Below are 25,390 nucleotides of genomic sequence, written 5' to 3'. Positions count from 1 at the left end.
TGCTAATAGCTATTTTAACTTAGAAAATATAAGTTCTTGATTCAGTAGAAGGGATAGATCCAGAAAAACATGAAAGAATTACTGCAAATATATCTGTACGGATGCTTGACATGGAATATTAAGGACACCTATTGGAAGTAGAGGAAAAGCACTAGAAAAGATAAACAATAATCCACAAAGTTAGAGTAAATTTCCAGACATACACACAGAGTTAAAGGAACTTATGGGAAATAACATTTTCAAATTGTTTTTCAAACACTTTCCTGTATGCTGATTTTGCAAATGGAGTTTTAATTTTTCCAACAGATCACGCTCTGGTAACAAAAGTTTGTATGCAGAAAAAGGAATTAAGCAGTTATCATATAATTTATAAGCTGAAAAATTTAAATTTTATATAAAAATTGAGATTGTAGGAAAAAACCCCAAAACAGTAGCTATAGTTTAGAACCATACACAAGTTATTAGTAATAGTTCTTCAAAACTATTTAAAAAGTTATTACCACTAAAAAATGATTTTCTTAAATTTCCACTTAAACATTTGCACATTTCAAAGTGTTTGATCAGGAAAAAGACACACTTCCAAGTGAAAGTTAACCTCAAAAAGAGGTATAGCAACCCCAAGATTAGGGATGATGAACTAAAAGCAGCACTCAGTGCTGTCACAGAAGATCTTTACACATTTTCCATCTCCAGAAATATCTCGTTTCTTTAGCTGGATGCTTATCATTTTTAAAGAAGAAAAACCCATAAAGCAGTGATTTACTGTGTATGTTTTTTGCATCAGCAGTCACTGAGTCAACTGGGATGCTTTTTTATAGGAATACAGATTCAAACCCCTGTCCCCAGAAATAAGTCAATGGGTCTGGAATGAGCCCAGATATCTGGAATTTTAACATGCAACTTAAATAATGGCCTTAGAGATAGTAATCCAACTCTCTTCTTCACATGATGCCATTCAAACCAGAAGAGATTAGCTTAATTATCTGAGCCAATCAGTAGCAGAGCAAGAAGGAAAACCCAGAATGGCTACAGCCCAGTCCAATCTTCTTTGCTCTAAATAAGCTTCCAATCTTCCATTTTAATAACTCTTCAACACATGCTGCAGCAGTTACCCTTCCACCTCTATCCACTGTTTGTTTACTTCCTCTGGAGAAACTTCCAAAGTAAATTAGTAAAACTATGTATAAATAGAGGCAAGAAAAATGAAAATAGTTCATATGTGAGGGGGATGTAGGTCAGTTTTATTTTTTATTTTATTTATACTGTAAGTTATGTGGGCAATAAAAATCACTATTTTAATTTTTTTTAAACTAAGCTTTGATTCTTGGACTTAAATTAGATGCAATACAAATTAAGATACAGAGATTCAAATCTAACACCTCTTACATTTTTACGATTAGTTTTTTTTTTCTATCATTTAAAAAAACCATAAGATTACTTCATGTGTTGTGTGTATAAAACTTTTAGAAGTTACATCTAACTATTTTACTATCTTTTAGTGCTTTTCCTAAAACACTAGCTTAAAGCCCTCTGTATTCAGAAGGACTCCTTATTTAGCCTGTCACCCAAGTTCTTTCCACAGTCTGCTCAACCACGTAAGAAAACCCATGAGCAACTTTCCTCTGGAGAGAAAGACATATACAAGGATGTAAAAATAGATGAAACTGGAATGGTATGTCAGGGCCTAAACATGAAGGGCCTTCCTTAATTTATCCATCTGGTCTTGAGCCAACTAATTCTTTAAGACTTGACTCAAGACCAAGTGCCTTAAGACCTGGCTCTATATAATACGATGCAATTTTTTTTTTAAGACCACATATACAAACAACAGTATGCACTTTTTAAGGGTGCACATACGGGCATGTTAAAGCATTGAAAACAGACTTGAAATATACATTCATCAAACATAGGTTTACTTCTCAAAAGATGAGGAGGGGTCCAGCATAAATGCTTTAATTCTTAAGGAGATAATATTGATTAGTTGTATATGGAAGTGTTTCTAATTCCCAGACTACATTAGATGCCCTTTTTGCCCTTCTCTGTAACTTCTGCACAAGTCTAATAAAGCACGGAGCTCACCATCCACCATAAATGCTGACTTGTCTGACTTTTCCTCCTGGAAGGTAAGACTGTGTTCTCCTCAGTAAACACATCATTTTTAGAGTGCCTGACGTGGTATACAATGTTTACTGAATGCACACTCTGAACCTCCTAGGCAACTAAGTTATTCAAGGAAAGAATTCTTAGTCTATTTCTAAAAGGTCACAAGCCAGAAATTTTCTTTTCAACATACACTTTAAAAAGACACTTTGATATAGTGGCTAAGAAGCTAGGCTTAGAGTTATAAAGTTCTTGTTGTAAATTAAACTCTGCAGGATGAACTGTAATCCTTAAACAAGTTACTTAATTGCCATTCTCCTCATCTATAAAACATGGATGAGAATATCTTCCTCCTACATTTGTGGGGAAGATTAAAAGGGAATGTTTATAAATGAATTAGCACAGTACCTGGTACCCAACATATGGTGGTCATTATTATGCTCTTCATGCTCAATTATTATTAAAGCAAGAATTTCTTATAATTTTTTGCTAACCAGAAAGTATTAATAAAACTTTAAAAACATATACTTTTAGAGGATAACATAAACCCAGACAATCTAGCTAATGTAAATAATGAAACTAGTAATTGGAAGTCCATCAGGTCTGTGCAAGTAAAAAATGAATACCTCAATTAATTTGGCAGAGTAACTTCCATTCTGATACATGCAAATTTTGCATTTTTAACCTTATTCCAATTTTTTTTTAAGTTTTAAGCATCTTCACAGACTGAAAATGTTCATATTCAATTCATACACATTATTAAGCTGTACATCACCACCCTTCTTGAGGAATATGCTAACTCTCTCCACGTTATTAATATACCAACAGTGCTCAATGATGCCTTCCACAGTTAATTGGCTAAGAAATCTTATCCTTAAAAATGTAATTAATAAATCCACACTGAAGTTCAGAGGATGACTTGGATAAAGATCTATAGTTAATTTTTTTGAAACTACTGTTTGTTTTGAGTTGCTGTCTCTATCTTCTGTTATGAAAAATGTCAGCATTTATATTTCACGTTATCGTAACCCATTATAATTGATCACAAAATAAGTTCATGTTAGATTGGATATCCAAAACACACTGCTTAATTCCACAAATAATGACTAAGTATCTAATACATTCGAGGCTGAAAGATTAAAAATTCATTCCTAAAAAGGGGTAAGAAAATAATTTTCTTATACATATTAAAAACCAGGTATGTTAGAGAAAAAGAAGTCTACAGAATCAAATGTAGTTAACAGAATTTGTTAAAACTAACATCAGTCTCCTCAAAACATTTAAATTCTCTACTGAGTCCTTTGATGTTAACAAATTTAATATCCCAACAATCTATCTTATTTATATATGTGATATGTGTGTGTATGCATGGGTGTGTATGTGTGTATATCAATCACTTGCCTCTTGTCAATTATCTCCTCGGCAAGCAACATATCTACTCCAAAAAAACCAACAAAAACAAAACCAAAAAAAACCCCAAATCCTGTAAACTCAAGAAAATATGTTACCTGTGCCTACTCTATAATTTTCTGTCACAAAACAAAAGAAATAACAACAGGTGCAGAACGAGGTCTATTCAACAACGGCTGTAATGGTTAATTGGTTCTTAATTATTCTCTCATGTAGTTTGTAATGTTACTTCAGCTAAGAATACTTTTCAAAAATTAATTTTCATGATTCTATTTCCTCAGTTCCTTCAAAGGGTGATGTCCAGTCTCAAATTTGGTGTAGATTACCTTCCTGATGCTGGTGGAACTGAGAAAATTCAGTCTAACAAACAAAGCACTGTTGTTAATGTAGTTTTGTCATGTTTGTAGTGTAAGGAACCACAATTTGCAATCACTGTAACATAGCTCACCTGTTCATTTTTGCAAAGCCACACACTGTTTCCACTTAACACAGTAAAAATTTTAGCTTTATAGCCTCTCAGTTCAAGATATCCACATTTCTCAGGTGCAACAGCTCCTTGAGACTGCGAGGAAAGGGCCTGTAACTTCAGTGCATTTAACAGTACGCTGATCCAGTCATTTCTCTCCTCTGAAAATAGACAGGAGAAAATACATATGCTTAGTAAGTTATAAACACATACAAATGTGGAAAGAGATTGACTTTCTCTGGAACAGATCATTTACAGATTCTTTCCCAGAACCGCAATCTAAATGCTACTGTCAGCAGGGCAAATGGCTCAATTTTGTTAGGGAAAAGAAATAACACTTATTAGTCATTCCTTGGCATCCACAGGAGATTGGTCCCAGGACCCACAGCAGATACCAAACTCTGCAGATGTTGAAGTCCCTTACAGTCAGTCAGCCCTCTGCATCCTCAGGTTCATCAACTGAGGGTTCCACCAACCAGGGATCAAAAATGTCCTCAGATGTGGAAATCAAGGATATGGAGGGCCGCCTGTACTCAGATGTCCTGTAACCAATATCACTGGCTTCACCTGGCAGCTAATAGAAATGCAAGATCCTAGACCCCCCTCCAGACTTGATGAATCAGAATCTTCATTTTAAGAACATCTCCAGATGATGTGTATCCATGTTAACATCTAAGTAGCATTCTGTTAGATTATTCATGAGATTGGATTGTCTCTTTTAATATAAGAAAGTAATATGGCTACTGAACAGGTAACAGATTGTACCCAGCAATGCAGTTACTAAAATATCCAGAAAAGCTTACTTTCTAACAGGCACTTGGAATCTACTCAAGAGTGTGCTTGCCTTGATATTCACTCACCCATTCCATTCACTAACAATAGCATCTTCATCTGTTGAATTAAAACTTAGTTCTCTCACTCTTTCCACAAAGTGACCTTCAACTATGTACAACACATTGTGTTACAGGCATAGGAATTCGATCCAGTCCCCAAAGAGCAATCAAAGCTATAAGTCAAGTTTGATATGAACACATAATGGAACACAGATTACTATAAATGTCATGCAAAAGGTATCAAATAATGTATGAGTCAATTCAGTGGAGGTAAGTGATTTGCTGAAGGTCATATAGCACGTTAGTATTAAAATTAGGAGAATCAAATGTTTTAATTCTCAGACAATTGTCCTCGGCACTATGAGAAAAAAAAAAAAAAAAAAAAAAAAGGATATTTGTGTGAGCTCTTGAGGATGAGGAGCAATTTAAAAGACAAAACTGGAGTTTGGGAGGAGGATGAGCAAAACAGAATTCTAAACAGAGGAAACACAAGACCAAAGGCGGAAACGACAAACATCTGCTCAGGGACTAATTTATGAATGAGCATATTTATAATTTTGAACTCACAAAGAAATAATGGGAAATATGGCTGGAGATCCTACAGTGCCTAGGTGAGGAATTTGGTCTTCATTATGGAGGCAAAAGAAAACCATTTCAAAATTCTTGGCAAGAAAGGGACATGATTCAGATGACAGACCAAACTGGAAGCTTGGAGGTCAGGAACAAGGCAATAGAGACTTAAAGTATACAATGAAAAGGGAAACATATGAAGAGTCAAGATATTAAGGAGAGTAAAAAATAGCTTTGGTTTTGAATATGTTTGACAGGTGCTCACCAAAAAATGAATTAATTACTCAGAATAAAAGGTAGCTGGGTATCATGAATCGACCAAAGAAGGTAGAAGGTTGTATTAACAGAACCACCTGAGGTTTTCAGCTCCCTGGCATGAGTATCCAGGCAGACTGATAGCAATATGTGAATGAAGGTAATCTATACAAGGGAAGACTCATGCCAGTGGATAAATGTTTAATGTAAAAGGAGAAGAAACGGTATACACCTGAGGTATAACTGATTCTAGGAGGCTAGAAAATGGGCCAGCAAAAAACAAATGGAAAAGTGATTATTAAGGTAAAAAGGAAAAAACAAACAAAACAGACTAAATTCCAGGTAGGAAACTTTTTTGAGAAGGAAAGAGTAAGCAGGACCCAAGCTCGGGAAATTGCCTGGTATCTCAGATCCTTCTAAGACAGGTCTGGTTAGAAATAATGTCATTGTGGATTGAAATAAGTCTCCATATTAGACTTGCTTACATTCCAGCATGGATCCAGAGTTATTTTACAATACAAGTCTTAATTTTTAAAGTATCTTCATTCTTTCTCACCTTGAAAACTACTAAAACCAGTTAGTTGTGTCTTTAATGACCAAGGGCAAAGTATTTATTAAAAACTCATTCAACAATATTTTATTGCAGGTATTACATAATCCTCAATAAGTGTTTGTTCCTATATATCAGGATGAAATATTTCTCAAGTTTCCCCAGCATCATTACAAAGTAAAAGACATGAAAGTATTCAGGTAACTAAGCCTATGTCAATACACAGTAGCCACTCTACATTTTACATCTACACAAACAGACTGCACTGTAATAATTTATTACATTTTCAGTAACAGCAAAAGACCTTCCACTCTACTTGGTGATTACTTGCGATCATTAAGTACACACAAGATATTCCTTCCAAGTAAATGGTATATAATGTTTTCTGTTTGTTTATGTTAATCCATATAAATCACTGACTTTGAAATGTAGGTCATAATTTAATGAACAGGGCCAAAGTGATTGTGGTTTCCAGACTACTATTAGCATATATCTCAGTTTGTCAGGAAATAATTTGAAACTGGCAATTGCATTAACTGTTGGACTTAAGTATATTATGGCTGCATCTCAACAAATGGTGCCCTTATAGCCTAGAAGAATTCTCTAGCTCCTGAGGGCCTCATTTACTAATAGGAAGTAAACAGTCATGAAGAACAGGATTGAATAGTAACATTCGGTTTATATTTAATTACCCATACCAATGGAGATAAACAGTGATACAGACAATTCAAACACAATGAAAGAGATTACAAGTGTCACTGGTATTTGGCTTTGCAAAGTGTGCATACTTGAACATGGGGAACATGCTCTGACAAGTCACAATATTCCAAAACAAATAATGATTTCCCCTTGGGCAAAGGCAAAGCTGGATACTAAGCTGGCTTTTGCCTGCTCTTCACACCAAGACACTTTTATTCTTTCCAATAACAAGTGTTTATTGAGCATCTATTTTGATCTTAGCACTGTGCTAAGCACTATTCCCTCTGAGAATATGCTCTGATGTTGATATATCTTTGCTCAGAGTAGAGCATTCCAGGTTGGAAAAAGAAAAAAAGGAGCTAGCAATCCCCTCAAACCTCAAATTATTTCTTGAGGTTTTCAGGAATGCCAACTCAGAGTGTACAAATCAAAAAAAACAGGTTATAAAAAATGAACAGGAGAGACTTAACATCCTCTGGACTACTGGATTTAGCACTAGGCAAATTCATTAGTAAAAAAGGATTGATTATAGGAGGGGTTACTACACAAGTGCCACGTAAAACATTAATAAAAGAATCTAACAAAGTTTGGATGTACTCCTAACTTTTGATATAATATAACCTAACTAAAGATTCCCCAGTGTAACCCATGATCAATATTAGAGAAGGAATTATTACACACCAGTGTTGTTCTTGAAATTGATAATGATTCATTCATACAAATGTCTACTGAGAGCCTACTATGTTCTAAGCCCTATTCTGAATACCAGGAATGAAGCAGTGAGCAAGACAGATCATGGCCTTACTCTCCAGAAAGTTACCCTCTTGTGAAAGGAGGAAGGCAATAAAATGTAGACGTATATTATACGGTGACAAGTGCAATGGGATAAAATAAAGCACAGGATGAGGGGCACAGAAAATGCTATTTTATATAGGGTAATAGAAAAAGGCTCAGAAAGAAGGTGATGGTTAAGCAAAAGCCTAAAGGAAGTGGAAGTGATGGAGCAAGTTAGGAGGAGGACTGGAGGAAGAGCCTTCCGGGATACAGAAAACAGAAAGTGCCAAGGCCAAGGCAACAGCAGATTTGGCATGCTCACGGGACAAGAGACCCCTGTAGCTGCAATGCAGTGAATGAGGTAGAGCACAGAAGGAAACAAGGACAGAGAGACCAGGGCCAGATCATGCATGGACTCTGGACATCACAGTACTTCACTCTCAGTGAGCTGGAAACATGACAGAGCATCTGAAATAAACTGACAGGACCTGACTTTCTTGTTGAAGGATCGCTCTGACAACCGTACTGAAAATATGCCTGCAGTCGATCAAGGGAGGTTGTGACAATCATAAAGATAGAAATGGTGGCTTGTAGGAGAGAGGCGGCGGTGGAGGTGCTGACAGTTGGTCAGAACCCCGACATATTTCCAAAGTCAAACTGGTAAGATTTGCTGATGACCTGGATGTGAGCGAGGTAGGAAAAGATTCGATGATGATGCCAAAGTTTGTGGCCTATTAAATTATGATAGGCAATCAAAGTACACAACAGAGAACTTCCAACTCCCCTGGCTCTTCCTCCAGATAGCAAATGTTCCATGCCTTGCTCCTTTTTTTTTTTTTAATAAATTTATTTATTTTATTTATTTATCTTCGGCTGCACTGGGTCTTCCTTGCTGCACGCAGACTTTCTCTAGTTGGGGCGAGCAGGGGCTACTCTTTGTTGTGGTGCGTGGGCTTCTCATTGCAGGGGCTTCTCTTGTTGCGGAGCACGGGCTCTAGGCACGCAGGCTTCAGTAGTTGTGGCACGTGGGCTCAACAGTTGTGGCGCACAGGCTTAGCTGCTCCACAGCATGTGGGATCTTCCCGGGCCAGGGATCGAACCCGTGTCCCCTGCACTGGCAGGCGGATTCTTAACCACTGTACCACCTGGGAAGTCCCCTAGCTTCTAAAAACAAGGAAGATTTCAAAACAGGCAAGTCTGTTTGCCCAAAACAAGTAAGGGAGTAAGGGGAATTTATGTTTCTTATCCCAAATTCCCAAGTGTTCTTAAAAAAAAAAAAAGAAAAAAGCTTTGCAGTTTCATAGCTGTCACTGGAGGGCTGTATGATGTTGTACAGAAACAAAATTAAGAGAATAACTCACTTGCCTATCTCCCAGGTTCTAGAACTAGCAAGGTGGACAGAAACATGGGATCTGCAGCTGAGGGCTGGTACTGAAAATGGCCCTCGAAAGGGAATGACCACTCAGAATTCTTTTTTTTTTTTTTTTAATTGAAGTATAGTTGATTTACAATGCTGTGCCAATCTCTGCTGTATAGCAAAGTGATTCAGTTATACATATATATACATTCTTTTTTTAATATTCTTTTCCATTATGGCTTATCCCAGGAGATTAGATACAGTTCCCTGTGCTATACAGTAGGACCTTGTTGTTCATCCATACTATATATAATAGTTTGCAGTTGCTAATTCCAAACTCCTAATCCTTCCCTCCCTCAACCCCCTCACCCTTGGCAACCACAAGTTTGATCTCTATGTCTGTATGTTTCTGTTTTGTAGATAGGTTCATTTGTGCCATATTTTAAATTCCACATATAAGTGATATCATATGGTATTTGTCTTTCTCTTTCTGACTTACTTCACTTAGTATGATAATCTCTAGTTGCATTCATGTTACTGCAAATGGCATTATTTTGTTCATTTCTATGGCCGAGTAGTATTACATTGTATATTTGTACCACATCTTTTTATGCATTCATTGGTTGACGGACATTTAGGTTGTTCCCATGTTTTGGCCATTGTGAATAGTGCTGCTATGAACATTGGGGTGCATGTATCTTTTTGAATTATAGTTTTGTCCAGGTATATGCCCAGGAGTGGGATTGCTGGATCATATGGTAATTCTATTTTTAGTTTTCTGAGGAACCTCCATACTGTTTTGCATACTGTCTACACCAACTTACATTCCCACCAACAGTGTAGAAGGGTGCCCTTTTCTCCACACCCTCGCCAGAATTTGTTATCTATAGACTTTTTAATGATGGCCATTCGGACCAATGTGAGGTGTACCTCATTATAGTTTTGACTTGCATTTCTCTAATAATTAGTGATGTTGAGCATCTTTTCATGTGTCTACTGGCCATCTGTATGTCTTCTTTGGAAAAATGTCTATCAAGGTCTTCTGCCCATTTTTTGAACGCGTTTCTTGTTTTTTGTCGTTGAGTTGTATCAGCTGTTTGTGTATTCTGGAGATTAAGCCTTTGTCAGTTGCATCATTTGCAAATATTTTCTCCCATTCTGTAGGGGTTTTTTTTGGTTTGGTTTGGTTTGTTTTGTTTTATGGTTTCCTTTGCTCTGCTTGCAGGTTTGAATAGGTGCCATTTGCTTTTTTTTGTTTTTATTTCTATTGCCTTGGGAGACTGACCTAAGAAAACATTGGTACAATTTATGTCAGAGAATGTTTTGCTTATGTTCTCTTCTAGGAGTTTTATGGTGTCATGCCTTATGTTTAAGTCTTTAAGCCATTTTGAGTTTATTTTTGGACCACTCAGAATTCGTAAGCCTTCTAACTATGAGAACTGCCCACTGAAAATGTGACATCACCTGTTTTTTAAAGTAACACAACACCTGTGTGACTACAGGTGCCAAGGGCATACAGACTAACTGAAGGATCATTAGCTGTTACAACCCTCTGAGCAATTCCAACAATTCTGCTTGAGGACAAAAGGAATCAGATTAAATTTTCTAGTTGAGGAAGAGAATTTTAAAGATGTTATTATTTCAATAAAATTAACTTTCAAGTAAGAAAATAACAATATTTTCACAAGGAAATCCAGGGGAATTGAAGCCTTAGAAAATTTGTGGGGAAAAGACGCCAAATTGTAATCTTCTCTTAACAACACCAGTGGACAATGCAGCATTTTTGAAATCTTGACACTGGTTTCAGGGGAGACAAAGGGAGCTGTGTATTTAGGTCACTCAGAACCTTTTCACCAAAAATGAAGAATTCATCTCTGTTACGATGTCAAACTACTGCCCCTTTCTGTTCTAAACTTTGATTTTGCTTCTTGATTAGATTGAAACAAAGTTTAATTAGGCTTAAAGTTCATTAAGTCAAGTTTTTCATAAGCCACTATGGTTGATTTCTCAGTGTCCACCAAATAAAAATTAACCAACCATTTGTATACATGGAAGGAGGAATAAAATAAAAACTTAATAAAATACATATAGTATCTTGTTGAAGGTTCCATACTAAATATATAGACACATGTGTCATTTACATATATATACATATACACATACATACACACACACATACACCCTTATAAACTTATCTTTAAAAATGTGAGTTGTTACTGTGTAAAAATGACTTTCAATGAGAACAACGTATTCATTAATTCTATGTTGACAGTCTCAGTTTTCACTGAAGCAGTATTTTCATGGTTTCAAAAATTAAAGACCTAAGACTTATTTAACAAACAATAATTCATACTAAGGTTCATGAAATTCTTATACTAAGTTTTTTTGTTTGTTTAATAGATCTTTATTGGAGTATAATTGCTTCACAATACTGTGTTAGTTTCTGTTGTACACCAAAGTGAATCAGCCATATGCATACACATGTCCCCGTATCCCCTCCCTCTCGAGCCTCCCTCTCATCCTCCCTGTCCCACCCATCTAGGTCACCACAAAGCACTGACCCGACCTCCCTGCGCTATGCTGCTGCTTCCCACCAGCCAACTATTTTACACTCGGTAGTGTATATATGTCAATGCTACTCTCACTTCGCCCCAGCTTCGCCCTCCCACCCTATGGGAGTCCATCTCTATGTCATCAAGTCCATTCTCTATGTCTACCTCTTTATTCCTGCCTTGCAACTAGGTTCATCAGTACCATTTTCTTTTTCTTAGATTCCATATATATGTGTTAGCACATGGTATTTGTTTTTCTCTTTCTGACTTACTTCACTCTGTATAACAGACTCTAGGTCCTTCCACCTCACTACAAATAACTCAATTTCATTTCTTTTTATGGCTGAGTAATATTCCATTGTATACATGTGCCACATTTTCTTTATCCATTCATCTGTCAATGGACATTTAGGTTGCTTCCACGTCCTGGCTATTGTAAATAGTGCTGCAATGAACACTGTGGTATGTGTCTCTTTTTGAATTATGGTTTTCTCAGGGCATATGCCCAGTAGTGGGATTGCTGGGTCATATGGTAGTTTTATTTTTAGTTTTTTAAGGAACCTCCATACTGTTTTCCATAATGGTTGCATCAATTTACATTCCCACCAACAGTGCAGGGGGGTTTTCTTTCCACCACACCCTTTCTTGTATTTATTGTTTCTAGATTTTCTGATAATGGCCATTCTCACCAGCATGAGGTGATACCTCATTGTAGTTTTGATTTGCATTTCTCTAATAATTAGTGATGTTGAGCATCTTTTCATGTGCCTCTTGGCCATCTGTATGTCTTCCTTGGTGAAATGTCTTTAGGTCTTCTGCCCATTTTTTAACTGGATTGTTTGTTCTTTTGCTATTGAGCTCCATGAGCTATTTGTATATTTTGGAGATTAATCCTTTGTCTGTTGATTCGTTTGCAAATAGTTTCTCCCATTCTGAGGGTTGTATTTTTGTCTTGTTTATGGTTGCTTTGCTGTGCAAAAGCTTTTAAGTTTAATTAGGTCCCATTTGTTTATTTTGTTTTTATTTCCATTTCTCTAAGAGGTGGGTCAAAAAGGATCTTGCTGTGGTTTATGTCAAGGAGTGTTCTTCCTTTGTTCTCCTCTAAGACTTTTATAGTGTCTGGCCTTACATTTAGGTCTTTAATCCATTTGGAGTTTATTTTTGTGTATGGTGTTAGGTAGTGTTCTAATTTCATTCTTTTACATGTAGCTATCCAGTTTTCCCAGCACCACTTAACTGAAGAGGCTGTCTTTTCTGCATTGTATGTTCTATCCTCCTTTGTCGTAAATTTGGTGACAATGTGTGCGTGGGTTTATCTCTGGGCAGTCTATCCTGTACCATTGATCTATATTTCTGTTTTTGTCCCAGTACCATACTGTCTGGATTACTGTAGCTTTGAGGTGTAGTTTGAAGTTGGGGAGCCTGATTCCTCCAACTCCGTTTTTCTTTCTCAGGATTGCTTTGGTTATTCGGGGTCTTTTGTGTTTCCATACGAATTGCAAAATTTTTTGTTTTAATTCTGTGAAGAATGCCATTGGTAGTTTGACAGGGATTGTATTGAATCTGTAGATTGCTTTGGGTAGTATAGTCATTTTCACAATATTGATTCTTCCAATCCAAGAACATGGTATATTTCTTCATCTGTTTATGTCATCTTTGATTTCTTTCATCAGTATTTTATAATTTTCTGAGTACAAGACTTTTGTCTCCTTATGGAGGTTTATTCCTAGGTATTTTATTCTTTTTGTTGCAGTGGTAAACAGGAGTGTGTCCTTGATTTCTCTTTCTGATTTTTCATTTTTGGTGTATAGGAATGACAGAGGTTTCTGTGCATTAATTTTATATCCTGCAACCTTACCAAATTCATTGATTAGTTCGAGTAGTTTTCTGGTGGCATCTTTAGGATTTTCTATGTATAGTATCATGTCATCTGCAAACAGTGACAGTTTTATTTCTTTTCCAATTTGTATTCCTTTTATTTCTTTTTCTTCTCTGATTGTCATGGCTAGGACTTCCAAAACTATGTTGAATAAGAGTGGCGAGAGTGGACATCCTTGTCTTGTTCCTGATCTTAGTGGAAATGCTTTCAGTTTTTCACCGCTGTGTATGGTGCTTGCTGTGGGTTTGTCATATATGGTCTTTATTATGTTTAGGTAGGTTCCCTCTGTGCCCATTTTCTGGAGAGTTTTCATCCATCATAAATGGATGTTGAATTTTGTCAGAAGCTTTTTCTGCATCTATTGAGATGATCATATGGTATTTATTCCTTAATTTGTTAATGTGGTGTATCACATTGTTTGATTTGCGTATATTGAAGAATGCTTGCATCCCTGGGATAAATTCACTTGATTATGGTGTGTGATCCTTTTAATGTACTGTTGGATTCTGTTTGCTAGTATTTTGTTCAGGATTTTTGTATCTATGTTCATCAGTGATATTGGTCTATAATTTTCTTTTTTCATGATATCTTTTTCTGGTTTTGTATCAGGGTGATGGTGGCTTCGTAGAATGAATTTAGGAGTGTTTCTCCCTCTGTAATTTTTTGGAAGAGTTTGAGAAGGACTGGTGTTAGCTCTTCTCTAAATGTTTGATAGAATTCGCCTGTGAAGCCATCTGGTCCTGGACTTTTGTTTGTTGGAAGATTTTTAATTACGGTTTCAATTTCATTGTGATAGGTCTGTTTATATTTTCTAATTCTTTCTGGTTCAGTCTTGGAAAATTGTACCTTTCTAAGAATTTGTCCATTTCTTCACGGTTGTCCATTTTATTGGCATATAGTTTTTTGCAGTATTCTCTTATAATCCTTTGTATTTCTGTGGTGTCAGTTGTGATTTCTCCTTTTCATTTCTAATTTTATTGATTTGCATCCTCTCCTATTTTTTTCTTGATGAGTCTGTGCAAGGGTTTATTAATTTTGTTTATCTTCTCAAAGAACCAGCTTTTAGTTTTATTGATCTTTGCTACTGTTTTCTTTGTTTCTATTTCATTTATTTCTGATCTGATCTTGATCATGATTTCCTTCCTTCTACCGACTTTGGGTTTTCTTTGTTCTTCTTTCTCTAGCTGTTTTAAGTGTTGGGTTAGATTGTTTATTTGAGATTTTTCTTGTTTCTTCAGGTGAGATTGAATTGCTATAAACTTCCCTCTTAGAACTGCTTTTGCTGCATACCATAGGTTTTGGGTTGTCGTGTTTTCATTGTTATTTGTTCCTATGTATTTTCTAACTTCTTTGATTCCTTCAGTGATCTCTTCGTTATTTAGTAGCGCACTGTTTAGTCTCCATGTATTTATGTTTTTTAGTTTTTCCCCTGTAATTGATCTCCAGTCTCATAGCGTTGTGGTCAGAAAAGATGCTTGATACGATTTCAATTTTCTTAAATTTTCCGAGGCTTTATTTGTGACACAAGATGTGATCTATCCTGGAGAATGTTCCATGTGCACTTGAGAAGAAAGTGTATTCTGCTGCTTTTGGGTGGAATGTTCTATAAATATCAATTAAATCTATGTGGTCTATTGTATCATTTAAAGCTTGTGTTTCCTTATTTATTTTCTGTTTGGATGATCTGTCCATTAGTATAAGTGGGGTGTTAAAGTCCCCTACTATTATTGTGTTACTGTCGATTTCTCCTTTCATGGTTGTTAGCATTTGCCTTATGTATTGAGGTGCTCCTATGTTGGGTGCATAAACATTTATAATTGTTATATCTTCTTCTTGGATTGATCCTTTGATCATTATGTAGTGTCCTTCCTTATCCCTTGTAACAGTCTTTATTTTAAAGTCTATTTTTTCAGACACAAGTATTGCTACTCCAGCTTTCTTTTGATTTCCATTTGCATGGAATATCTTTTCCCATCCCTTCACTTTTAGTCTGTATGTGTCCCTAGGTCTGAAGTGGGTCTCCCCGGGATCGAGTGGGCCAGGCGATTGCCCTTGGCTCCTGTCTCGCTCCTCCTGGAGGGCCCCTCCTGCCTGCCTCTCCTGATCTCTGCGGCCTCAGGGGTGCCGATCCTGTCTGGCCTCCACTTCTCCTCCCCCCTCACTCACCCCACATCCTACCGGTTCACTTGGGGGTTCCTCCCATCTCCTTGGGCATCAGGGTCCCCCACCAGCGGCTGGCAGGCACCCTAGTTGTGGGGAGATGCTAAATCCATGTCTTCCCACACCGCCATCTTGATTCCACCCCCTCCATATACTAAGTTTACATCATAAAGATGAACTATATACCCCCGAGGGACTTACTGTTCCGTTGTAGACATGTAACTTTTAAACATGTGTGGGTTGATACATTTTCTTTAAATAAAATGTGTCTGTTTAATTTGTAACTGCCACAAGTAAATATGGCTAAACAGATTTTCACACAAGTCGAAGCTTTATTATGTCTATCCTAAAATGCAGACTCTGTGGCATATGTGAATTTCCCTATGAGAAGCCAACGGGAAGAGGATAAGCACCTCAAAGAAACAGGCAATCAGCTCGGGCAGTGGAGACCAGAGCATAAGGACTGACCATTCTGATAGCCAGTCGAGAGGAGCAATGCCGTGTGTTTTAAGAAAATACAGAGAAAGAGAAACTGTGATTTCAAAAAAGAGTCTCATATTGAGTATCACAACTGTGGATAATTTTCTGAACTTCAAGCATTTGATTCATAATACATATGTCTATATCAAATACTCTAGGGCAGGGGTTGGCAAACTTTTCTGTAAAGGGCCAGAGAGTAAATATCCCAGGCTTTCCTGGCCATACAGTCTGCAGCAACTACTCAGCACTGCCACTGAGGCACAGAAGCAGCCATAAGGCAACATAAATGAATGAGAGTGGCTGGGGTCTAATAAGATTGTACTTACGAAAACAAGCAGCGGGCCAGATTCAGGTTACAGGCCAGTTTACCAACCCCAGCTCTAGGCTACAGTTCTTGACATTTGTTTTTAAATAGCAAGTCAAGTGAGAAACAATTTTTACGTTACACCTGGGCAGTATATACATAGGTATGTTTCACACTATGAGACTTACACTTACTGTAGGCAGTGCACTTTGATATTCCTTATTCTACTGTATTTTATATTTGTTTGGTTTTTGTTTTGCGGGACTTTGGGGGAACCATCAGAAACCACTACGCTGATCTCACAAATTGACAGTGAGTGACTCACAGTTTGAAAAAAATTTGCTGCAGTGTGAGCAGCAGTTGGGACTTATCCATTTACTGATTATACCAAGTAATAATGGAAGTTTTTCAGTGACATACAGTATTTATTGAATACTTTCCATGTGCCATGCACTGGCATATGTTCCAGGAATCCAGCAATTAAAAAAAAAAAAAAATTGCCCCATAATACCTAATATTGTTGTAATTTATAAAAGGTAAATACTTACATGTGTAAAATAGGATAATAACTGTACTACCTACAAACCTCATGAGACTACTGGGAAAATGAAGCATTTAGCAAATATCACATATTCAGTAATTTTTCCATACCACTATTATTCAAATAATTAAGTACCAAGAAGTACTTTTTAAAATCAAGTTATCATCTTTACTAAAATAAAAGATGCTTTAAGTTAAAATTCTAATTCTTTAGTTAATGAAGATGGCCTTATTTACATTATTTAAAAGTAGTACTGATATACTGAGAGTCAGTCGAAGTTACAACAGAGAATTTTAATTTGTCTGTCTCTCCCTCCCCCATCTCCCCAACCCCCAAAAAAAAGAGTCAGAGAAGATTTAAAGGTTTAGACTCCATCCACAAACCATGTGCCATCTTTAGATCAATTTTCACCATCAAGTGACCCACAGCAGATGATACAGGTGAAAAAAACTCAAGAAATATAAAAGATACTCCAAAATCTATCTTAAAATGATTACCATGCCTGCTTGATCATAAAAATAGGCCACACATAAACTTCATAAAACCAATGTTTTAATTGTTTGAAAAATTATTTTTCCACATTGAATAACTATTTTGCATTATCAACAGCTAAAAGTGAGCTCCATAAGAGCAGAGATTTTTGTCTACTTTTCTTCACTGCTATATTCCCCAAATTTAGAAGAGTCCTTGGCACTTAGTAGATTTGCACTAAATATTTGTTGCATGAAAGAACAGTGAACAAACAACAATGACCTGTCAATTTGTTTATGTTTTAATATAATGGCATTCAAAAAATTAATATAAAATGTAAATCATTTAAAAGTAACATATTTAAAGATTGCCTGACATTTCTAGCTTAACTGGTTTATTAAATCTTAAGATTGGTCAGAAATTAATGTCTCTCTTTTTATAGGGATAAAGAAAGAATCTTACCTTCTTTTTCTACTCTAAAAACAAAAGTTCTTTGTGTTGTAACAACTTCAAATTTGTTGTCTCCTTGAACTCGTACCGTAGATATAGCAGAAAGGGGAATTATTCCTTTTGAATACTTCTCCTGTATTGGTCAGAGAAAAAGATCCATAAAGAAGAAACATTAAAATAAAATTCCCGTAATCAAAAATAAAATGGCAAGATATTTATAAGTGCTTCTCTTTCATAATTTCAATCTAAAATTTTAAAATCACAGATAAATAGCATATATCCTTATATACACTTAATTCCCCAGAAAGGAAAATATTAAGTGCCCCTTCCAAGTGAGATGTCTTTTCACTTTTCTCTTCATCTGCAATTAAGAGACAATGACTCACATACAAACAACATAGCAGACCAGCAATACATAGTTCCAAAAAACAGCGGTATGTTCTTTGAAACAATCTGGTCAAAATGATTTTATGGTGTTTGCAGGCATCTGCTGGCCATTACAGGTACTGTAACTACACCATTTCAAAACCACTGTAACATATTGTGAACAAGAATATTATCTAAGAAACCAGACTGTTGGATTGTATCAATTAACCCATATTACTCAATGCTCTGGTAATGAAGATCTTAATCTCACACTGCATCACTTTTTATTCTCCAGTGACTAAACAGTGAAAAAACATGGATTCGGCTGTTTCCAATTGGCATATGCCTATTACAATTTTGCTCAAGAAAGTCATTCTTAAGACTCTTGATAACTTTCTCCGTCTGCATTTTCCTGGGCCCTCCTAAACCAATTGGCATAATCATCGCCCCCATAATTTCAACTATTTACTAAGAGTGTAACATTTACTGGGCCCTGTGTGGAAAGAAAATTCCAAGAGTATTTATACATTCAAGTGGCCTCAAAATGAAAAACCAACTAACCAAATGAGAGAAAAGTTTAAAAATGAGTACAAAACATGGGAAGTAAGAGTATGAAGATGAGAATTCTCAATTCTGCTTACAAGAGGTCAGAGGTATTTTCACAGAAATAGTGACATTTGAACCTGACTTTAAGAAACCTTAAGTTAACCAAATAGATAAGTGAGGGGGCAGGGGGTATCCTGGCCAGAAAGACTGAATAACAGAGGTGTAAAGTAGAGAAGTAAGAGGAGCTGCAGTGTCGAGTCAAAAGAGATGAGGCTAAAAACATAAATCAAGGCCACATCATGAAAGGTCTTAGTGTCAAAAGAGTTTAGACACAACTTTATGGGGTTTCTTCTACAATTCCTTTCCATCATCCATGGAACCATCACTTTTGACCCGGGTCCCAAGTATCTGAAACAACTGGTTAGGAGAAGAATGCACTAAACCATTCCATGCAGATCACAAGTGTCAAGTTCACATTCCTCCCAGCGGCAAACCCCAGCCATACATAGGAGATAGGTAAAAGACAGTTGCTGCGAGCAACATGGCAGTCTACTGGGAAGTTTCTCCTCTTCTCCTCTGCCAGTTGAAGAGATACACTATACTCTCATGGTATTCCCTCTCAGTTATTTGACAGTTTCTTCTACTCTAAACCCCATTCCTGCCTTTATGTATCCATCAAAATCCTATCCATTCTTTAATGCCATCTTCAATAACAACACCATGAAGGCTTTCCTTTATCCTCTCAAGCAGCCAAAATCAAGTAAGATACTTGAACTGTGATTTAGGAAGACGAGGTGGCAACTTCCTGGAAAAAGGGGAGGGAGGTCAAGGAATAAGTACTAACAAAGTAACTTTTTCTCCCCCTTATTTTCCATTTTTTTGGTTTTATCTTCTGTCCCTAAGGGAAAAAAAATCCCTTCTTACTATTTCAACTACCAACTTTATGTGGAGAATTCTAAAATCTGTCCCTTCCTTCCTTCCTTGTCCATTTCCGTCAACTCCACTCCCATATTTTGAATCATCAATGGGACATATAACTGTCCCATAACCACCTCAAACTTTAAAACTGAATTACCTCCTGGAAACATACCCTCCCTCTATATCTGTCCATAAAAATATCACTCTTCTGGTCAATCAGTCTTCAATAGAGTAGCCTTTGACTTGTGCTTCTCTTTTGTACCCACATAACCTGGGACTCTTCCGACATCTACATGGTCAACTTGCTCCCTACCACTTCCTGATTCTTTCTAGTCACATTAGCTTTCTTGAAGTTCCATGAATACATTGTGGTTCTGCTCAGTCCCATGACTCTACATACTCTGTTCTGCAAGGAAACATTTTTCATACCCATTTTCACATACTTACTGCCTCTACATCTTTCCTATTTCAGCATGAATATATGCTCTGAAGAAAGCCCTCTGACCAGTCTCTTCTCTCAGGCCCTTCATCCTCACCCAGCCAGATAACCCTAAATTAACAGTAACCTGTACTTTTCCTCTATAGCAATTACTAATTCTAATTTAAATGATAATTCTTTATATTTACCGTGGGATCATCTGATCAGTACAGTCTTTCCAAACTGACTGTGCATCTTACATCTATTTTCTCCATTACCTTTCACATAATCAGTATTGCATATTTTCTGAACGAATGAATCCTATGTCCAATCAAGCACAATTATACAAACTCCGACAGCTCATTTTTAGTATTTTTTGAAATTCATTTTTTTAAACACCTCCACTGGCCTATACAGCCTACACCCTGATAAATTAATGCCTGATTTACTGCACACTCTCCTGATTTCCCTCCCTACTTTCAGCTTGTTTTCCCTCTCACCTTTCCTGCATATTATTGTTCAAATGTCATAGTTGGAGAGAATAAAGGAAACATTCATGGAGGAGGAGAACAGGATCGGTCTTGAAGTTTGCACAGGATTTTCATGGATGGTAATGGCTAATGAGATTCAGAGGGAAGAGCAAAACCATGGAGGTGAAAATACAGGAAAAGACACACAAGTTCTCCACAGTTGTACCAAGACACTGTTGAAAAAGGTCACTGCAAAGAAACACATGACATGATTGGCTTAACAAAGAAAACCCAATAAATGCAAGTGGGTTACAATGGCAATATTAGGCAACACCAGACCAGGAAGTGCTCTAGGAATTGACAGGAAGGAGAGAATGTCTCCCCATTGTCAGGCAACCTGAGAGATTCAAAGGGGCACAGCACCTTTGGGGACAGTGATACAGTCTCTCTGGCTGTAAGTTTGTAGTGGCTGAGTCCAGACAGTGAAAAATCCATAATATCCAGAAACATTTATTTTCTTTATCCCCCAGGTGATCCACTGTCAAACTGTAGTTTGCCTAAGAATTAGAGGACCTTACAAAAATACATCTCTAGTGAGATAATTAACTATATGTTGAATAAAACGTTACCATTAACCCATTTTTCAGTAGAGATAAAAATGAAGCAGCACTGTAGAGAAAGACACAGGAATTTTAAAAAGGAGATTTTTCCTTCTTCTAGATCTCTTCAAAGAGATTAAAAAAAAATTCCTTAAAAACATAACAATTCACCAACATGCCTACAATAATAATGTTGTTTAACGTTAGTACTTATGGAGGAGTAATAGAAAAATAAATTCCCCAGAAGTGATAAAAATGTACTTAAGAAGCTGAATACTCTGCTACTTTAACCTCAGGAAGTTGTAGTTTCTCTAATGGCTCATCTATAATCTTTTCTGAGATTCTAAGATAAATCTCAAAATTTTTAACACTGTAGAGTTGATTTTACATTTCTATTCTAACACACAATAAAGACAAAACAGGAAAAGGAAAAAACTAAACTAAATGACACTAGGCTCAAAATGACTGCATTTTTCAGCGTGTGAAATTTTCCTTAAGGAAAGAAATTCTAAAGCATCCCTTGAGCCTATAATACCCAGATATCTAGGTCAAGTTTGCCATTTATCTACCACTTTCAGACAATGAAATGACCACAGGGCAATTCTGCCCACAGCTGAGTGAGAATGGGGGTGAGTGAGATCTCTTGGCAGGTGACGAGATATCAAGGCTGTTGGGATGATGTCATTTTCAGTAATACAATGAAATGGCCTTGCTGAGACATGATTGAGCAGCACTGAGGAAAGCAGAAGATAACTAGGGGAACAGGCAACTCTGCAAACTACCTCCTGAAAGCCCAACCACAGGCTTCTCAAGTGCACATTTAAACACTGAAAGACACAACTCCTTGGTGCACAGGACCACGAAAACTGCACACCCAGCTGAGACAGAAGCTATGGCCACACTTATGCTCTCTGTTCACTGACCTTGAAATCCCCTCTTCCCAGTCCACCAATCCATCCCTTTTGCCAGAAGGGTCACAACAGAAACCATGTCTCCTTTTAGGAAACACCCATCCTAGTGTTTTTGGTTTTATTTGCCAACATGAAACCACTCATCTGAGTAGTAAAGGAACGAAATGCCATAGGAAAAAAAATTTGATTTTTTTTAAAAAATTTTAATGTCAAGGTAAAGAATTTGTAATAATTCATCTTAACAAACTTTTTATCTCAACTTAAAACCAAGGCTGCATCGTTTTTATTGCATCAGTGTGGATAGGTGCTCAGCTCCTCACTACAGTTGAGATGAGCTTTTAAAGGACAAACAGAGTGAGTCTGGTTGGACAGAGATGCTAGAAATTCTCTCTCCTGAATGATAATGATATCAACACCAGCAGAGCCTGATGGCACAGAAGCCTGTCTCACTCCTGAATAGTTTTCTTCCTCATTTCAAGCAAACCAGAGAAGGGCACAGGTGCTAAAGAAAACCAGGGGTCAGATTGCATCAGATACAGAGACTACATTTTACCCACCCTAGGTTACAGAAATTGTCTCAAGATTCAAATGAACAAGCAAACTAAAAACAATAGCTACGGCAGAAAACTAGCTTTTAAAAATGTTCATCCCATATCTTGCAAATGTCAAAGAGGTGTGTTTAAACCTATCTGATGCTTTAGTGGGATCACTGCAAAGTGAAAGCAATTAATACTTCTCTAAACTTTCTATTATTCTTAGTGTTGTAGCATGCAGTGTGTATTACTTTCTGTCTAAAAGCATACGCTCTTCTTCCTTGTAGCACTGATCAATACATGAAAGGGAATCTAAATCTCTATTTGAGCCACAAATAATACCAATATTAGGCAGTGAAAAATCGCTAAATAATGAGAAGATAATATTAGATTATAAACTATAAATAAGAGGATGTGGTTAAGTGTTAAATCAATATATTAAAAGAATGTATATAGTTAAGATTGTAAAATTATATGATTTTAACTAACAAAAAATACGGTCTATTTATTAGTTGCAACTTTTTAATTAAGGAAATTTTCAAACACATAGAAGTTGAAAGATTAGTACAACGAACACTCATAACCTCAATTGGACAGTTGTTAACATTGCTATTTTTTGTTCTACCTAGCTATGCATGTGTGCATATATATATATACACACACATATATATAAATATACACATATAGAGGGTATATATAGATGGGTAACATCTGAAAGACATTTGCGTATATAATGACACTTCACCCCTAAATATTTCAGCCTACATCTCCTAAGAATAAAGACATTCTCATCCCTAAGGTGAAGGAGATGATCAAAATAGTATCATGTCCGTTAAGACTCAACTGCCTAAAGAATATATTGTAGCCACTTGCACATCAAGATATTCAGTGTGCTCTAACTCCAAACACAACCTTCTCAGCTTCATCTCCCACTAGTCTCCCGAACATACTCTATTTTCCAATCAGAGAATCTGGGCATCTCATTGTTCTCTCTGCTATCAAGTCCTGTTCTTTCTAGTTTCTTTACGTACAAACATTCTTCTTTCTTCAAAATTCATGGCCATTAGAAATCTCATGCAAGAAGCGTTCCTTGGTTCTTCCACACCCCTTCCAGAGGACAAAATAACCTCTCCTTGCTTTGCCATTTTCTACTTGTGGCGTCATTTTGTAAACATTTTTGAGCACTCTCTAGGATAAAGGCAATTTCTTATGTATCTGCATATCACTTATAGCAAATCCTGTAGTTTGCAGGAGATATTCCATAAATAATTGTTAGATATGTAAGTTTTAAAAAATCCCAATTTTGTATGTCTGGGAAAAGTTAAACTATGGAAAGAGTTAAGTGTTTTATCCTATGCAAATTCTTTTCATGTTCTTAATCCAACTCTTATTCTTACAGACCAAATCACGTGCTTAGTTTATTGAAGTACACTCAGCATGCATAGGACAATCTTTGAAAACTGTAAAACGTACTTACCTTATCGTTATTGTAATAAGAAATGCTAAGGCCATCAAATTTCACCCATCTCTTCTGAAACATGCGTTTTCTGTAAAACGTATGAAATTGTCATTTTACATTTAAGAACCATGCACTTGGATTTTAAATACATTTGTAATATAGAACTGTGTTGAGTACATTCCAATTTGCTAGTAAGCACTGAAGAAAACAGTAGGCTATGACAACGTACAGTTTTGGCAATGGTACAAAGGAAAGGAAATACGTACAATGACACTTTCTAATCAGTTGACCTAGGTGTTTTTAAAAAAGGATACTGCTAACGGTGTCATCATTTTTTAAAATGTAACTTGCAGTGTCATTATCCACATCGGTAAGGTTGAGTGGAAAACAAAGTGTGGTCAGAAACACTATCATGGCACCCATATCCCTTAAAGGAGATAATTCTTCAATGAAGTTAACATAAATTTTTATCCTTCATTAAGCTTATAACATTTTATCTTATTTTTTAAAATTTTTGCTTTGGGGCATGCATAATATTTTGCTAAAATAACAAAGCTTTGTCAATTGGATTTACATAGATATATTATTTAATTCTGATCAAATAAGCTGAAAAGGCCCTGACTAAATATGGAGAATCATTTGCAATCATCCAAAATTCATTGAAACATTAACATTTTGAGAAAAAGAATCATATGAAAGGCAAATGCAGTTTTAAATGGTTACTGACATGAGAAACAAAGCAAAATAATGTCATCATATGTTCCCTATTTAGGCATAAAGGAGAAAACGATTTTCTGACTATATAAGGGAAAAGTGAAGACCCATTTCTAGTTGGGCTTGTTTTTGTTTTTTGTTTCAGTCCCCTTCCCCGAAGTCAGACAATCCTGAAGGTTGTGAATGTCTTATTCTCTATACGACTCTCAGTGTGAACTGATACAGTCTAGATACTTTTAGCCTTTATCACAGATAATGTATGAAAACTAACTTCCCGTTTAAAAAACCAGTCATCTCTAAACAAATAGGTAGATAACCGCGTCTACCTCTTCCTTTTGCAGTTTTCTAACATGTTTAAGATAAGGAAATGGTATAGCTTTCTGTGGTTTTCAGAAGACTTAAAGGTAGAAAAAGCACCTCAGAAAGTGTGGAGAACTTGTCTTCTGGGCTCTTTCCTGGGCCACACACACCTATTATTACTCTAGTGAAATACAGCAAGCTGCCCACATTGATCATTAGCCGAATGATTCTGCTTAAGATAAAATTAGAGTAAACCTGATCAAACTGAGAAAAGTTTCAAAATTCATTGGTATGGACAACACTTT

At 36.4% G+C, this 25,390-nt stretch overlaps 1 protein-coding gene across 1 annotated transcript in view; it reads right to left on the bottom strand.

Annotated features, from left to right (window-relative positions):
* The window catches only part of ARAP2 (ArfGAP with RhoGAP domain, ankyrin repeat and PH domain 2), a 196,141-nt gene that overhangs the window by 134,057 nt on the left and 36,694 nt on the right, over positions 1–25,390 (bottom strand). Inside the window, exons 6-8 of the mRNA XM_068541993.1 lie at positions 24,090–24,159; positions 17,864–17,984; positions 3,959–4,137 (exon numbers count right to left, since the gene is read on the bottom strand). Coding sequence (XP_068398094.1) covers positions 3,959–4,137; positions 17,864–17,984; positions 24,090–24,159 — 370 coding nt within the window. The remainder of the gene's footprint in view (positions 1–3,958; positions 4,138–17,863; positions 17,985–24,089; positions 24,160–25,390) is intronic.

The sequence above is a fragment of the Eschrichtius robustus genome, chromosome 4 (assembly GCF_028021215.1).
Source record: "Eschrichtius robustus isolate mEscRob2 chromosome 4, mEscRob2.pri, whole genome shotgun sequence".
In the NCBI taxonomy this organism is placed as follows: domain Eukaryota; kingdom Metazoa; phylum Chordata; class Mammalia; order Artiodactyla; family Eschrichtiidae; genus Eschrichtius; species Eschrichtius robustus.
The sequence above is the reverse complement of the archived record's forward strand: the minus strand, read 5'-3'. Positions and strand labels throughout refer to the sequence as shown.